We start from the raw sequence: 17,001 nt of genomic DNA, 5'->3' as shown, positions 1-17,001 counted from the left end.
TTTTTTGTATGAAAATTGTATGGGCCGTAACGCTCTGCCATACTCCCCCCTCCCCCTAGAGCGTTACGTTATTTGTGGACGGCGCCTTAGTAGCCGTCTCCATTCCACTCGGTCCATGGCAGTTTGTCTCCAGTTCCGCACTCTGCGTAGGTTCCGCAGATCGTCCTCCACTTGGACGACCCACCTAGCTCGCTGCGCTCCACGTCTTCTTGTACCGGTCGGATGACTCTCGAGAACCATTTTAGTCGGGTTGCTATCCGACATCCTGATGACGTGACCCGCCCACCGTAGCCTCCCGAGTTTCGCGGTATGGACGATGGTTGGTTCTCTCAGCAGCTGATTCAGATCGTGGTTCATTCGCCTTCTCCAAGTCCCGTCTTCCATCTGCACTCCGCCGTAGATGGTACGCAACACCTTCCGTTCGAAAACTCCAAGGGCGCGTTGGTCCTCTGCACGTAGGATCCAAGTTTCGTGCTCATAGAGGACTGTCGCTCTCATCAGTGTTTTGTAGATAGTTAACTTCGTGTTACGGTGAACTTTATTCGATCGTAGAGTTCTGCGGAGTCCAAAGTAGGCACGATTTCCTGCCACAATGCGCCTCTGAATTTTTCTGCTGGTGTCGTTGTCGGCGATCACCAGTGAGCCCAAGTTCACGGATTCTTCAACCGCCTCGATTTCATCACCGTCGATAGAAATTCGGGGTGGTGGGCGCCTTGATTCCTCCCTGGAGCTCTTTGCCATCATGTACTTTGTCTTCGACACATTAATGACTAATCCGATTCGCCTGGCTTCATTCTTTAGTCGGATGTAGGTTTCCGCCATCGTCTCAAATCTACGAGCTATAACATCAATATCATCAGGGAAACCAAGCAGACTTCGTGAAACCAATTGCACTCGTGGTTATCCCCTCTCTCCTTATTATACCATCCAAGGCAATGTAAAACAGCAAGAACGAAAGACCATCACCTTGCTGTAGCCCTCTGCGAGATTCGAAGGAACTCGAGAGTTTCCCTGATACTTGAACTACGCACATCGATCGATCCGTCATCGCCTTGATCAATCGTATCAGTTTATCCGGGAATCCGTACTCGTGCATAATCGGCCAAAGCTATTCTCGATCGATTGTATCATACGCCGATTTGGAATCGATGAACAAGTGATGAGTGGGCACGCTGTATTCGTGGCATTTCTGCAACACCTGGGGATGGCGAACAGCTGATCCGTTGTAGCGCGTAGGATTCCTAAATTACGTTGGCATCATTTTCGATAGTCATACGTTGATCCGGTTCACAATACCCATACGGACTGTCAGAAATAGTTTTAGCGACTTAATGAAACGTATTCCCAAAATTTTCTCCACAAATCCTAACAGTATTTCATGAGTTCTGATAATACTTCAGGAATACTGAGAGTCTCTGTATGAATCCTGGATATTGTCCGGATTCCAGGCGTCCTGATAGCATCCGTAAAACTCAACATGTAACGGTTTGATCTGCATGACATGGGACAGCTAATGTCAAGGAAATCCCGAAAATCGCTGCCTCCCTTTTCATGCTCATGTAACATCTGTCAAAATGACCTGAGAGTTGTCAGTCGTTTGAGGTTAGGTTCGTACTTGTAATAAGGAATGCCAGAGATCACTGGCGTTTAATATGTCAAGTCTGTAATTAAATTTTACCACTTCTAGGACCATCTAAGTTCATCAGTTTGTATGTCTTATTATTCCATTACACAGGTAATTTCTCGTTGTCGAGGTGGAAACAAAACCATGTGTAATAAATCTCACAATTGCAAATCTTCTCGTTAACGTTTTCAAATGTTGTCTCAACTAGCTAATCGTTTCCCATTTTTTACATCTCACTTTTTATCCACAGAGTACTAAAGCACTGTTCAATAGAAGAAATTGAACCACCTGCCCGGACCTTAAACGATATGTATGCACTGTAAGTACACATCCACGATTGTAACAAATGTCTATCCGCATCCATCCGGTTTCTGATCCGCAAAGTTTAGAAGAGCAAACAACATGAAGAATAAAAAAAAACTCGAAAAGGTTGATTAGACGAATTAGATCCGCAACTGACTCTCTTGGCATTTGTCCATGGCATTGAAAAGGTGTGGAAAATCAGAGAATAAATAAACGACAAAATTAATGACAGCATCCATCCACACTTTCCGGAAGAGCTTCGTATCATTCATTCAGTTCAGTGTCTGTGTGGCCCTGTTGAGATAGTCCCGACCAGAGCAAGCAATAATTGTGCCAAATTAATTGTGCAAAGTTTATCCAAGGTTCCATCCGATGATCACTGCCAAATAAACCGCAGATTTTTGTGCTTATCGGAGAGGTCAGTTGTAGCAGCATGCCAAGCATTCCACATCCACATAGAGCTTCAAGAAAGATTTGCTCTTCGAATGGAACGCAAAAGATAAATTTAAGCGCTTTATTACGATGACGACGACGAGGACGACGATGACGATTTTGGGGTTTCCGGGGTAAATCGTTCGAAAAGCGAGCGATTCCCAGTCGCCCGTTTGGTTTTAAAATCTGTTGAAGCTTAATTGAATTGAAGGTCGCTTTCAGTTACTCAGTCTGCCGTCTGCTGGCCAGATTGAGAGCAGGGATTTCGGTTTAATGGAACGTTTGCTTTCATTGTGGATGGGTTCCTTCGAGAGGGAGCTTTCCGATTGCTAAGGATTTTTTTTTCATCAACGATTATTAGTTTTTGTCAGTGACGAATCGAGGTTATTTTTATAGATTGGAAATCTCCCTGAAACTGCTGGTTACGACATTGAAATTTTACCAATCATTATTATAATGCAATCATTTCTGTACCAACGATGGGATATGTAGAAATTTTCAGTTATCGTTTTGTCTCGACAGAGATTATATCAAGCTTTTATCTCATGATTGAATTATTCACATATCCTATATCCAATCTACTCTTGGAAATAGGGCGCTTCGTAGGGAGAGAAAAGGTGCTATAGAATTAGTGAGATTTTAGGATGATAAATACATAAAGTGCTACATACATCTATAGTACATATACTGAAAATTGCTTCACCACTTACATGGATCTAATAGAATCTCTGAGCTGCAAAATGGTGAATCAATGATACAGCGTACAACATAGCTCTAGTCCATACAAGTTCCTACATCTTGCTTGCATGGTCAATCATAAAGTCTGCCAGCCAAGAGTTGTGTACTTACTTTCAAACCTGTACACCCATTGTGGTGCTCAGGGCCAAATTAAAAGTTCTCCATCCTGGACGATTGCCCACTATTGCCTTGACCTGTTGCCAGGTAAAACTTCTCTCAACTTCCTTTGATAAGGCTGCGCCACCATGAGTCTCTGGGCCTGCCTCTGCTAAGACGTTCTGCTGGGTTCCATTCTAGGCTTGCTGACAGATTTCGTTCTCGCCCCTCCGTAGAGAGTGGCCGACCCACCTCCACCTTCGCAACTGAATTTCTGTTGCGTTCGGCTTTCGATAATATCGATGAAGGAGCTTTTCGTTGGAGATCCAATTGTAAGGAATTCATGCACGAATTACATACCGCACGCATCTATTGGTGAAGACTTGCAACCGTTAAGTGTTCTCCGCTGATACACACCAAGTTTTACTGGCGTATAGCAGCACGGATTTCACGTTCGAATTAAATTCAGCCACGGTGTGTCTGGTAGAACAAATTTATTACAAAAAATGGGCATCGCTAATTTTTACGCTACGTGAAAGTTGACGCTACCAGCTTTCATTCAAGCCCAACATCGAAATATTCCATCGGGGGAACTTTTTCATACACAAATTGGGTATGTTTGTTAAGTAGAAATAGGGATTAATTTGGAACCGTGCATTTTGTATGGGGAAAAACAGTATTCCGAAAAAGTTGTTCGGGATCCCTCGGTGGATTTTTTTGAGGGACCCTGCAAATGAAAGCTGAAAGCCTCTATTTTTGAATAGCGAAAAGTTTGACGATGCCCATTTTTTTGTTATAAACTTTTCCCATACACACGCCGTGTCAGATTTTAGTGCGTCCACTCATCTAATTGTTTTTCCATACATTTCTTAAACTCGCAAAGGCAGCCCTCGCCTTCTTTATCCGCGCACTTATGTCGATCTTGGTCCCGCCATCGGCTGCCATTTGATACCAAAATATTGGAGGCTTTCAACGTCCAGCAAGCAGTGAATGCCCAGCTACCGTAAAGCTGGTATGGTTAACCTGTTTACATCCAACGATTTAGTCTGGTTGACGTTGATAGTGAGACCTGCCACCGAGGAGCAATCAGCAAGATCATCGAGTTTGCTCTGCATGGCTCTGCATATCAGAGCGCCGTTGCGTTAGGAGAGCAACGTCATCAGCCAGTTCGAAGTCATTTAGCTGCTCCCTGCCAAAGCAATCCACGATTTGGCTCACGGTCAATCGCACCTACCAGGATCTCGTCGATTACGATGCAACTACCCGGCTGGGATCGGACAAAACACCGTTGTGCAGTACTCTGCACGAAAATGCCTTGTACTGTGCTTCAATGAGGCCGATGATTTTCTCAGGGACACCCTTGTGCCTGCGGGCTTGCCACATGTTTCCGTGATTGAGACGGTAGAAAGCTTTTTAGTAATCAATGAACAACAGGTCAAGAGATTATTGGAATTCATTGATTTGGTCCAGGATGATACGGAGCGTGACAAAATGGTTCACACAGGATCGTCTGGCACCGAATCCTGCTAGCTGCCGTCGGAGAGTTGCGCCTAACTACTCCTGTACCCGGTTAAGGATCACTTTGCAGAGGACTTTGAAAACATGATGCCCAGCCTATAATCGCATATAATCGGGTCACTTTTTTTGGGTACCGTAAACCGGGGTTAAATGGATCAATCAGGGACTACATTGTTATTCCATTCTAGCAACTTCTAGACGTCGTTATGATCATAAAGTTCTTACGTCATTCAGTTGATGAATGCCTAGAGATGAGTGTGGACTTTTCAGTTATTAGAAAAAGTTAGTCTTACATTACTTTTTTTTAAGGTTTTTCAACGTGTTTATTGGTTCTAAACCATTAATTGTCACTAGTATTATCAGTAAACTTTTTGTGTTAACATTTTTATGGAACCTTTATTGTGATGATCTGTAGCTATTCTAGACAAAAATCAGTTATTAAACTATTGAATTTTGTTTAAAAAGTAAAATTTATTGTGACTATACTCGCTTAGTTCATAGGATATTGCCTACCTTCAGGCGTTTAAGAGTCAATTTCAAAAGTTAATCATGCTTTTTAACAGCCAAATTCTCAAGCTATAAGAGTTTTGACACGTAATTTGTGTTCAGAAGGTCAACATTACGTGGCTAAGACGGTTTTGAATTTTAACTGATGTTTAATTATATGCTGGTCAATTTCACCCCAAAATGGTATTTTTTATTCTTTGGGGTTTGAAGTTATTTAACTTAATGTTTCAATTTGTTGAACCAAAATTGTGTCACGCAGTTTAATAGTGTATGTTTTTCGATGCCCATAGGATTACTAGAAGTTTAAATTCAAAATGGTCCCCGTTGGTTTGCATGAGGTGTCGTTCAAACCAACGGGCGTAGACAGTATTTGGATTGGTACTCACGTTATCAGCAAAAGGTTTTGGAGCCTAAAACTTCATTAAACATCCGCCATCTTGAATTTGGAACCGCCATCTTGGATTTCAGATCACCAGCTTGGATATTCCGGTCGACATTTTTGTACTCCAGACCGGACTTCTTCTACATATCATACATACCTACATTTTATGATGTTAGAGCCTAAGCCTTCATAAAACAGTCGCCATCTTGAATTTGAAGACTCCGTCTTGGATATTTTGGTCGGCATCTTTTAACTCCGGCCATCTTCCCCATACCAAATATACCTATATTCCATGATTCTAGAGTCTAAAACTCCATTAAACAGCCACCATTTTGAATTTGAAGCCGTAATCTTGAATTTGGAGCCGCCATCTTGGATTTAAGACCACCACCTTGGATATTGTGGTCGCCATTTTTGGACTCAGGATGTCTTCCCCATATCAATTATACCCATAATGGATGGTTTTAGGGCCTAAAACTCCATTAAATAGCTGCCATCTTGAATTTTGAGCCGCCATCTTGGATTTTAGAATTTAAGACCGCCGTTATGGTCGCAATTTTTTGTAATGCAGGCACCTTCCCCATACCAAGTATACCCATATTGCATGGTTTGAAAGCCTAAATAATTATTAAACAGTCGCCATCTTGAACTTGGAGCCGTTATCTTGAATATAAGGCTGCCATCTCGAATTTTGGGCAAACATCGTGGAATTTCTGGTCTCCAGTGTTGATTTCCGCACACAATTCGTCAACCATGCTAAAGGTTACAACAATTGCCGTAGTTTGATATACAGCCAGTTCTACCGGTGCTGGTCCGGTTCACCGAAATAGCCATAACTCCGGGACGCCTCGACCGATCTGGACCATTTTTGATAAAAAACAATGCGGTTAAATTCCGGTTCGATTCGTTCTATAATCCGAAAAATCGGCCATTGGGAAGTGGAAGTTTTTGCGCACAGACATACATACATACATTAGAGTGGGTCATCGTTTATATGGAAAAATGAAAAATTCAATGCTATCCCATCAGATCAAAGCTTTTTTGATCCCATTCCAGGACCCAAGTAAGTGTGCAAAATTTGGGCACGATCGGTTATGTCTACGGTTTGCGCATCGCGTTTGAAGTTTGTATGGGATTTTACATGGGAAAACACACTTTTTTGCATTTCTTTCATGACAAGCTCAAATTTTTCTTAAACCATGAAACCGATAAAGTGAAAACATAGCCTAGGGTGTCCTGAAAAACTTTGTCGAAGACCGCGAAGTGATCTGATGCTAATGAAAAAAGTTATAGCGTTGGCATTGCTTGGCGAAACAGCATGATTTTGTTGCTATTGTTATTCCTTTACATGTTAAAATATAAACACATTCATGCGGTTCGTTGGTTATAACTATTTTCACAAGCATCGGATCACTTTGCGGTCTTCAACAAAGTTTTCCAGAACATCCTACGCTATCATTTTACAGTATCGGTTAAGAAGTTTCAGACAAACTTTTCACCTTATGACAAAAATGCAAAAAAGTATGTTTTCCCATACAAAATCCCATACAAATTTCATTTGCAATGCGCAAAGTGTAGACGCAACCGATCATGCTCAAATTTTGCACAGATACTCAGGACCCGAAACGGAACCAAAAAAGCTTTGATCTGAGAAAACGGTTCCGATGACCCACGCTAACATACATCATCTCAACTCGTAGAACTGAGTTGATTGGTATATGTGACTTGACCCTCCTAGCCTTCTATAGAAAATTCGTTTATTGAGTGAACTTCTAGCCTTTCAGTACACTTTGGTGTACGATAAAGGCAAAAAAAATCTATAAAATTCTGAGAGATTCTTTAAGGAAATTTATAAAGAACTGTTCTAGTCAGAAATTCACAAAGTCGCTCGTCACTTCTAAGGATATTCTTTTCCAAAACTCATTTTTAAGCAGTTTTTTCATGGTTAAATTAGAACTGGTTATTCAATTCCACAGAGATGAGCCAGACCGGGCTGCAAATCTCTTTAATAAAGATAATAATAATATTAATAATAATAATAATAATAATAATAATAATAATAATAATAATAATAATAATAATAATAATAAAAATAATCAATTCTAGAGCCCTATATACTAATACGCCCCTGTGAAAATTATTTTATAGTTAAACCTTATGAACATTATTCAAACGATTTTTCATAATCTGAACGAGTTTTCATTCTAGATTAGGGAACATAACAATCCAGAGACGACCCAGGAATAGCTTGGGGATTTCTCCAATAATCTCAAAGAATACTGTTCAAAAAATATTTGAATGAAACTACTGGATGAAATATTTTTAGCGATTCTTGTCTGGAATTATTGTTCGAACCTTTTTTCAACAATTCAGCAAGAATACCCACAAAGATGCCTCCAGGAATTTCTTAAGAATTTCTTTCAGCATTTATTTTTGATATTTTTTCCGGATTCTTCTATATTTTTTAAATAAATTCTTTCAGTCATCTCTTCAGATGTTCTTCTAGCAATTCCTTAAAATTATTTGATTGCTGATAATGGAGGTTTCTCATAAGATCCTTATATGTTCCTGCAGGGGTTGAATGATGGGCTGCAAAACGGTGAGTCGATAAGGAGAGCGTCCAATATAGCTCTGGTCCTCACAAGTTCCTACCTCATGCTTCCACGGGTCAAGCGATGACAAAGACCGCCAGCTAAGAGCTGTGTGCTTAGCTGGTAGTGCAGCCTGGGCACTGTTGTCCTTCTGACTTCAGCTAGATTGAGGAGGTACGATCCGAGGGTCTGTTCACCAAGGAGGTGCGGCTCAAACAGCGTCTGTTCTGGCATCCAGCGGCTAAGTAAGATACGCTGCACCACGCCCAGCTAGATCCAAGGTGGTAACCCCATCAGCGTGGTCGTCCCAGTGTTGGTTGGGACGTTAAACAGAATTGGCACGATGGCCCTCCGGCGAGACAGAAGTGTTGGCGTAGGCCCAATAAGCCACCCGTAAAAATCCCCATTGCGAATAACATAGAAGAAAATACGACTCGATACAATCGGCAAAGACCCACGCGACGAAATAAGGACTACGATTGGAAACTTGGAACATGGAATTGCAAGACACTAGGTTTCGCAGGATGTGACAGGATAATCTACGACGAACTAAATCCCCGCAACTTCGACATCGTGGCGTTGCAGGAACTTTGTTGGACTGGACAGAAAGTGTGGAAAAGCGGGCATCGAGCGGCTACCTTCTACCAAAGCTGTGACACCACCTGTGGCATGAACTGGGAACAGGATTTATACTGTTGGGCAAGATGCGACAACGTGTGATCGGGTGGCAGCCGATCAACGCAAGGATGTGCATGTTAAGAGTTAAGGACCGTTTCTTCAACTACAGCATCATCAACGTCCACTGCCCACACGAAGGGAGACCCGATGACGAGAAAGAAGCGTTCTACGCGCAGTTAGAGCAAACATACGATGGTTGCTCGCCGCGTGACGTGAAAATCGTTATCGGCGACATAAACGCGCAGGTAGGAAGGGAGGAAATGTACAGACCGGTAATCGGGCGAAACAGCCTGCACGCCGTATCGAATGATAACGGCCAGCGATGCGTAAACTTTGCAGCCTCCCGTGGTATGGTAGTCCGAAGCACCTTCTTCCCCCGCAAAGATATCCACAAAGCCACCTGGAGATCACCCGACCAACAAACAGAAAACCAAATCGACCACGTTCTAATCGACGGTAAATTCTTCTCAGATATAACCAACGTCCGCACATACCGCAGTGCGAGTATAGATTCGGATCACTACTTAGTCGCTGTATGCATGCGCTCAAAACTTTCGACAGTTATCACCACGCGTCGAAGTCGAACGCCGCGGCTCAACATCGAGCAACTTCGTAACGTAGAAGTGGCTCAAGACTACGCGCAGCAGTTAGCAGTGGCCCTACCAACGGAAGAGCAGCTTGGCGCAGCTACACTTGAAGATGGCTGGAGGGACATCAGATCCGCCATAGGTAGTACCTCGGCTACAGCACTAGGCTTCGCGACTCCGAATCACAGAAACGACTGGTACGACGGCGAATGTGAACAGTTGAAAAACGAGAAGAATGCAGCATGGGCGAGAATGCTGCAACACCGTACGAGAGCGAATGAGGCACGTTACAAACAGGCGCGGAACAGGCAGAACTCAGTCTTCCGAATGAAGAAGCGCCAGCAGGAAGAACGAGATCGCGAAGCGATGGAAGAGCTGTACCGCGCTAAGGACACACGACAGTTCTACGAGAAGCTGAACCGCTCGCGCAGAGGCTTTGTGCCACAAGCCGACATGTGCCGAGATAATCACGGGAATATTCTCACGAGCGAGCGTGAGGTGGTCGAGAGGTGGCGGCAGCATTACGATGAGCACCTCAATGGCGATGTTGCAAGTACCGAAGGTGGCGTGGTAACAGATCTAGGAGTATGTGCACAGGACGAAAGACTTCCGGCCCCGGACCTTCAAGAGATTGAGGAGGAGGTTAGCCGGTTGAAAAACAACAAAGCCGCTGGAGCAGATCAACTACCAAGCGAGCTTCTAAAATACGGTGGAGAAGCACTGGTGAGAGCACTACACTGGGTCATTACCAAGATTTGGGAGGAGGAAGTATTACCGGAGGAATGGATGGAAGGTATCGTGTGTACCATCTACAAAAAGGGCGACAAGTTGGATTGCGGGAACTACCGCGCGATCACACTACTGAGCGCTGCCTACAAGATACTCTCTCAAATTTTATGCCGCCGTCTATCACCGATTGCAAGAGAATTCGTGGGGCAATATCAGGCTGGATTTATGGGTGAACGCGCTACAACGGACCAGATGTTCGCCATCCGCCAGGTGTTGCAGAAATGCCGCGAGTACAACGTGCCCACACATCACTTGTTCATCGATTTCAAATCGGCGTATGATCGAGAACAGCTATGGCAGATTATGCATGAATACGGATTCCCGGATAAACTGATACGGTTGATCAAGGCGACGATGGATCGAGTGATGTGCGTAGTTCGAGTATCAGGGACACTCTCGAGTCCCTTCGAATCTCGCAGAGGGTTACGGCAAGGTGATGGTCTTTCGTGCTTGCTGTTCAACATTGCTTTGGAGGGTGTAATACGAAGAGCGCGGATAAACACGAGTGGGACGATTTTCACGAAGTCCGTTCAGCTGCTTGGTTTCGCCGATGATATTGATATTATTGCTCGTAAATTTGAGACGATGGCGGAAACGTACATCCGACTAAAGAGTGAAGCCAGGCGAATCGGATTAGTCATTAATGTGTCGAAGACAAAGTACATGATGGCAAAGGGCTCCAGGGAGGAATCACCGCGCCCGCCACCCCGAATTCATATCGACAGTGATGAAATCGAGGCGGTTGAAGAATCCGTGAACTTGGGCTCACTGGTGATCGCCGACAACGACACCAGCAGAGAAATTCAGAGGCGCATTGTGGCAGGAAATCGTGCCTACTTTGGACTCCGCAGAACTCTACGATCGAATAAAGTTCGCCGTAACACGAAGTTAACCATCTACAAAACGTTGATTAGACCGGTCGTCCTCTATGGGCACGAAACATGGACCCTACGTGCAGAGGACCAACGCGCCCTTGGAGTTTTCGAACGGAAGGTGTTGCGTACCATCTACGGAGATCGCAGCAGTCTGTGAGCGCGCGCGGACACAAATAAATTTTCGGCTGTCATTTATTGCACCCTTCCAATTTTGATTTTTCCGATTCTTTTCAAGCTAACATTTGAAGAAATTCGTAGTGATTTAGTGAATTTGTTTAGTGCTAAGAAAGGTGTAACATACAACAACAGATTTAACAGAGGTTTTTTTTACACAGCCTGATAAAGTTCGGTCGCGCGCAGTGCGAAAAATGTCAAAATTTCTCGTGAAATCCGTTCTGACCAACTCCAATTTTTTGGCATCCGTCGTGGAATCCGGTGGCGAAACGTTTGTTCGTATTTTCTGAATCGAAAAGATACAGTTGAAAAAATGGCATTAACTTTTTATTTAAATTTTCGGGCTTAAATCCCCGCTGCAGAAGAGCTGTTTCTCGCGTGTGTCGTGTGCATTGCAAAATAGGAAAAAGGAGTTTTGATTTGTTTTTTTTTTTCTTAAAAAAAACAAGATAAGTGTGATCGAGTGTTTTCGAATGCAGTTTGTTAGTGTTCAATCTTGCAAGATTTGTTGGCAAGGTTGAATCGTTAATGAAAAAACAACATCAAACGAAGCACATCTATTACTTAACAGAAATCAACGGAAGCTCCACTTCGAACTGCAGAGCAAATGGGTGAGACCTCTCCAATATGTGTACATTGTATAACATCCAAAGCACTTTTTAATATATTTCAACCTTATTATATTACATACATATTACATCTGGAGCGTTTGGTACGGTATGTCCACGCATCCTTCCTCCCCTGTAGATTCGAGAATTGCTTCGACGAAGGAACAAATGTTTCAAACTCACTTCGTAGAATCATCTTTGCGGCAAATACAACGCAGTAGGCCTGGCCGTTTTGATGCTTGTGTCATATCTTTGATATGCTGCAAGCCTCAATATAGACAAGAAAAGTAATTAGGCGTAATCTTACCTAATTACTTTCCAGGATGCTTTCTCGTACTGGCTGCGTTTGTATTAGATTAGATTAGATTAGATTAGGAAGGTGTTGCGTACCATCTACGGCGGAGTGCAGATGGAAGACGAGACTTGGAGAAGGCGAATGAACCACGAGCTGCATCAGCTGCTAAGAGAACCAACCATCGTCCATACCGTGAAAATCGGGAGGCTACGGTGGGCGGGTCACGTCATCAGGATGTCGGATAGCAACCCGACTAAAATGGTTCTCGAGAGTCATCCGACCGGTACAAGAAGACGTGGAGCGCAGGTGGGTCGTCCAAGTGGAGGACGATCTGCGGACCCTACGCAGAGTGCGGAACTGGAGACAAACAGCCATGGACCGAGTGGAATGGAGGCGGCTACTATGTACAGCAGAGGCCACCCCGGCCTTAGCCTGACCGGTAAGGTAAGTAAGGCTAATTGATGGAAATTGGTCTGAAGTATGGCTTGTTCAACCTCTTTAATCAGCAATACTTAGATGGCTGAATATCAAGCCGAATAGAATATTCTTCATCTGTGTAACCAGCTTTAAAGCATACACCAACATGCAAAATTAACAACATATGGTTCAACCTTTTATCAAATAATTTTTGACAGCTGACTCAAGCATGTTTTTGTGAAGTCCACATCGATTGTTCAGCTTCAATACAGGCTTACTTCAACTTATGTTCTCGACTATTCAGATACCACAAGTAATGCTCTTGTTTTCGAGGATACGTATTAGCCTGGTACACGGTTTATATGGGAAAATACAAAAAATGGAAAAACTCAAGTGTGTGTGTGTGTGTGTGTGTGTGTGTGTGTGTGTGTGTGTGTGTGTGTGTGTGTGTGTGTGTGTGTGTGTGTGTGTGTGTGTGTGTGTGTGTGTGTGTGTGTGTGTGTGTGTGTGTGTGTGTGTGTGTGTGTGTGTGTGTGTGTGTGTGTGTGTGTGTGTGTGTGTGTGTGTGTGTGTGTGTGTGTGTGTGTTTTTTTTTTTTTATTATTATTCTAGGAGTCCAAAAATCTTCTAAAGACGCTGTGTGGGATTCGAATGTGCGCCTACCCACTAAAAACACTCTCCTAGTTCACCTCCACCTTAAATTCCCCTCCTGTACCACCATGCAGTATTTCTTCGGAGGGGAGGCGTTATGTGCCTTGTGCACCATCACCAATTCGTTATTCTAGTCTTCGTACTGAGCCGTTTGGCTCCCGTGTAATTTGTTATTCTATTTTGATTAAACAGTCGCCATTTAGCGACCTTCTACTGTGTTAGCCACATTTACCATGCCACATGCCGAGCCATTTAGCTCCAGTTAGTAATGTGTTAGTACTAATTTGTTCGCCATTTAGCGATTAATTACGGTTACTAACACTCCTCATGCAGTTCTCTACTCCGCTGATAAAACAGGTCTTCTGGAAGCGACCATGTAGCCTTTAGCATTCTCGCGTACTACTCGGATAGTCCCCGGCGGTGAATCTATCCTACTCCGACGAAGAGTTCCCCGACAGTGGAAGATCTTCCGAAACCGAACTTCCCGGGTAGATGCCGAGGTCGGTTCTGCGATTCCGGTTGAGGTCGGCTTCCGGTTCACAGGCGCCCCGACGACCAAGCTCCGGTGCTTTTTACGCGGACCTACTCGATCTAGTCCCCGGCGGTGGACCTAGCCTACTCCGACGGAGACAACCCCGGCAGTGGAAGTTCTCCCGACACCGAAAATCCCGACCAGTGAAGTGCCGAGGTCGGTCTGGCGATTCCGGTTGGTGGTTGGCTTCCGGTTCACCAGCGCCCCGACGACTCAAAACCGGTACTACGCCACGAACTACTCGGTCATGTCCCCGACGATGGATCATGCCTACTCCGTTCGCGATCAGCCATCCTCTGATCCTCTCGCCATTTTCGCTGCAACGACGACATGATCTGCACAACTGACCTATTCACCGCGCTCCACGTAACTTCGTTCTGGCACATCTCCGTAATGATGTTGTTCGCGTTCAGATTCCTAACACTGCTCGCTTGCATCTCGCTACGTTCCGCCATGAACCGTGGGCAGTAGAATACCACGTGCTCCGGTGTCTCCTCCTCGTTCGGACAGGCCGGGCAAAGTGGGGACTCTGCGTGGCCGAATCGGTGCAGATACTTCCTAAAGCAACCATGGCCTGACAGGAACTGTGTCAGATGGAAGTTAACTTCTCCGTGTTTTCTGTCCACCCATACCGAAACGTTTGGAATGAGCCGATGGGTCCATCTTCCGTTTGCGGCGCTATCCCAGTCCAGCTGCCACTTTCTCATCGAGTCAGCTCTCGCATTCTTGCGGGATCCTGTCGTTCCTCGGCGATTGTAACATTCGCAGTCTTCTTCCAGTACGATTTTTATGGGGATCATTCCCACTATAATGCAGACCGCTTCCGTGGATATGGTTCGGTATGCACTGGCTACTCTCATAGCCATCAGCCTGTATGTGCTATTCAGCCGCGCCAAGTTCCTCTTCGATAGCTGTCCAGCTGCCCAGACAGGAGCGCCGTACCGAAGTACCGACGTCGACACGCTGGCAAGGAGTCTCCTCGTACCGATACTGACTGCCGATCTGTTTGACATGATCCTGGTCAACGCTGCGATTGCTTTGGCCGCTTTCTCGCAGGCGTAGTCGACATGACTGTTGAAGTTTAGCCGGTCGTCGATCAACACCCCAAGGTGCTTCACTTCTCGTCTCGAGTCGATGGTGAGTTCTCCGACTGAAACTTTAACATGCTGTACCGCCTTTCGGTTGCTGATCATCAGCACTTCAGTTTTGTGGTGAGCTAATGCCAGCTTCCTCTCGCACATCCAGTTTTCGACCATTTCTATCGCCGCCGAGGCCCGTACTTCCACTTCGTTCAGCGACTCACCGATTACTATGAGCACGACGTCATCCGCGAACCCAACAATCTGCACTCCTCTTGGTAAGCTTAACTGCAGCAATTCGTCGTACATCGCGTTCCACAGCATCGGGCCCAGGATAGAGCCTTGAGGAACACCCGCTGTTATGCCTACACTCTTCTGTCCCTCACGCGTTTCGTAGACCAACGTCCGGTTCTGAAAGTAGCTCTTCAGTATTCTGCAGAGATACTCGGGAACCCTCATCCGGTGTAGGGATCTAGCTATTGCTTCCCAACTAGCGCTGTTGAATGCATTTTTCACGTCTAGAGTGACGACCGCACAATAGCGATTTCCTCTTCTCTTTTGCTTCATGGCAGCATCGGCTGCTTGAACAACTAGCCGGATAGCGTCAACTGTACACCTTCTTCTTCGGAACCCGAACTGCATCCTCGATAGTCCGTTCTCGCCTTCTGTGTAATTTCCGAGTCTGTTGGAGATCACCTTCTCCAGAAGTTTTCCAGTCGTGTCCAGCAGACATATAGGCCTATACGCCGATGGATCTTCGGGTGGCTTGCCCGGCTTCGGCAGCAGAACCAATTTCTGCCGCTTCCAACGATCGGGGAAGTTTCCGTCGTCGATACACTTCTGCAATGTGGTTCGAAACATATCCGGGTTTTGTTGGATTGCTGTTTTCAGAACCAAGTTGGAGATGCCATCTAGTCCTGGCGCTTTCTTGGGTTTTAAGCTCTTCGCTACCGTGATGAGCTCCTGGTTGGAAATACGGGATTCCTCCATATCAGCGGCGACTTCCTCATACGGCGTGGGAGGCCAGACCGTTGGCTCGTGCTGAGGGAACAGTCCGTCTACTACGGCTTTCAGCTTTTCTGGACACCTCTCGGGTGGGGTCGCTGGGCCTTTTATCCTTGACATAGCTACTCTGTAGGCATCTCCCCATGGATTTGCGTCCGCGTTACGGCAGAGTTCCTGCATGCAAGCTGCTTTGCTGAGCTTGATGCCTTTTTTGAGGGCCGCTCTTGCCGCCCTGAACAAAGGTCTGCGCTCTTCCCTTTCCTCGTCAGTGTGAGCCCGTTGCATTCTTCTCCTAGCTCGAAGACAGTTCCGACGGAGTTCGGCGATCCTCCCATTCCACCAGTAGACTGGTCGGCGGACGTCCCGCGGCTGTATCTTCCTCGGCATAGTTGCATCGCAAGCTCGAACGAGAACCGAAACCAGTTCATCCGGACTCAGGTTCAGCATATTGCGTTCATACCGAAGCACTTCTGCGAACACTTCTTCATCGAATGCTTCTGTTCTCCACTTCCGCCCTTTGGAATCATCCCCACGTGCCGCCGTCTGTACCCGTTCTCCAAGACGGTATCGGATCGCTTGGTGATCACTATGCGTATAATCTTCGCTGACTCTCCAATTCATACTTCTCACTACAGTCGGACTACAGAACGTCACGTCGATGATAGACTCTCTGCCTTCTCTTCGATAGGTGCTTGTGGATCCTTCGTTGGCTAGAACTAAGTTCAGTCTGGATACTGTTTCCAGCAGGCTCCATCCTCTGGGGTTTGTGAGGCGGCTACCCCACTCAACTGCCCAGGCATTAAAATCGCCGGCAATGATGACTGGCCTCCTGTCGCCAAGTTTCTCCAATATTTGGTCCAGCACCTGATTGAACCGCTCTATCGTCCAGCGTGGAGGTGCATAGCAGCTACATATGTAGACGCCGTTAACCTTGGCTATAACGAAACCCTCTATCGCGCGATACACCACTTCCTGCAGGGGATATCTTCCAACCGTCCAAATCGCAGCGGTTCCAGCTTCATCTGCTACCCAGTTACCATTTCCGGATGGGATACGGTACGGATCCGAGATGATTGCTACGTCGCACTTCGCTTCCTTCGTGGATTGGCACAGCAGTTGC

The 17,001-nt window shown here is 45.5% G+C and overlaps 1 protein-coding gene across 1 annotated transcript in view; it reads left to right on the top strand.

Moving 5' to 3' along the window:
• LOC134292243 (relaxin receptor 2-like) overlaps nt 1-17,001 on the top strand; it is a 166,462-nt gene that overhangs the window by 11,142 nt on the left and 138,319 nt on the right. The window contains exon 2 of the mRNA XM_062861234.1: nt 1,875-1,943. Coding sequence (XP_062717218.1) covers nt 1,875-1,943 — 69 coding nt within the window. The remainder of the gene's footprint in view (nt 1-1,874; nt 1,944-17,001) is intronic.

The sequence above is a fragment of the Aedes albopictus genome, chromosome 3 (genome assembly GCF_035046485.1).
Source record: "Aedes albopictus strain Foshan chromosome 3, AalbF5, whole genome shotgun sequence".
Classification (NCBI taxonomy): domain Eukaryota; kingdom Metazoa; phylum Arthropoda; class Insecta; order Diptera; family Culicidae; genus Aedes; species Aedes albopictus.
The sequence above is the reverse complement of the archived record's forward strand: the minus strand, read 5'-3'. Positions and strand labels throughout refer to the sequence as shown.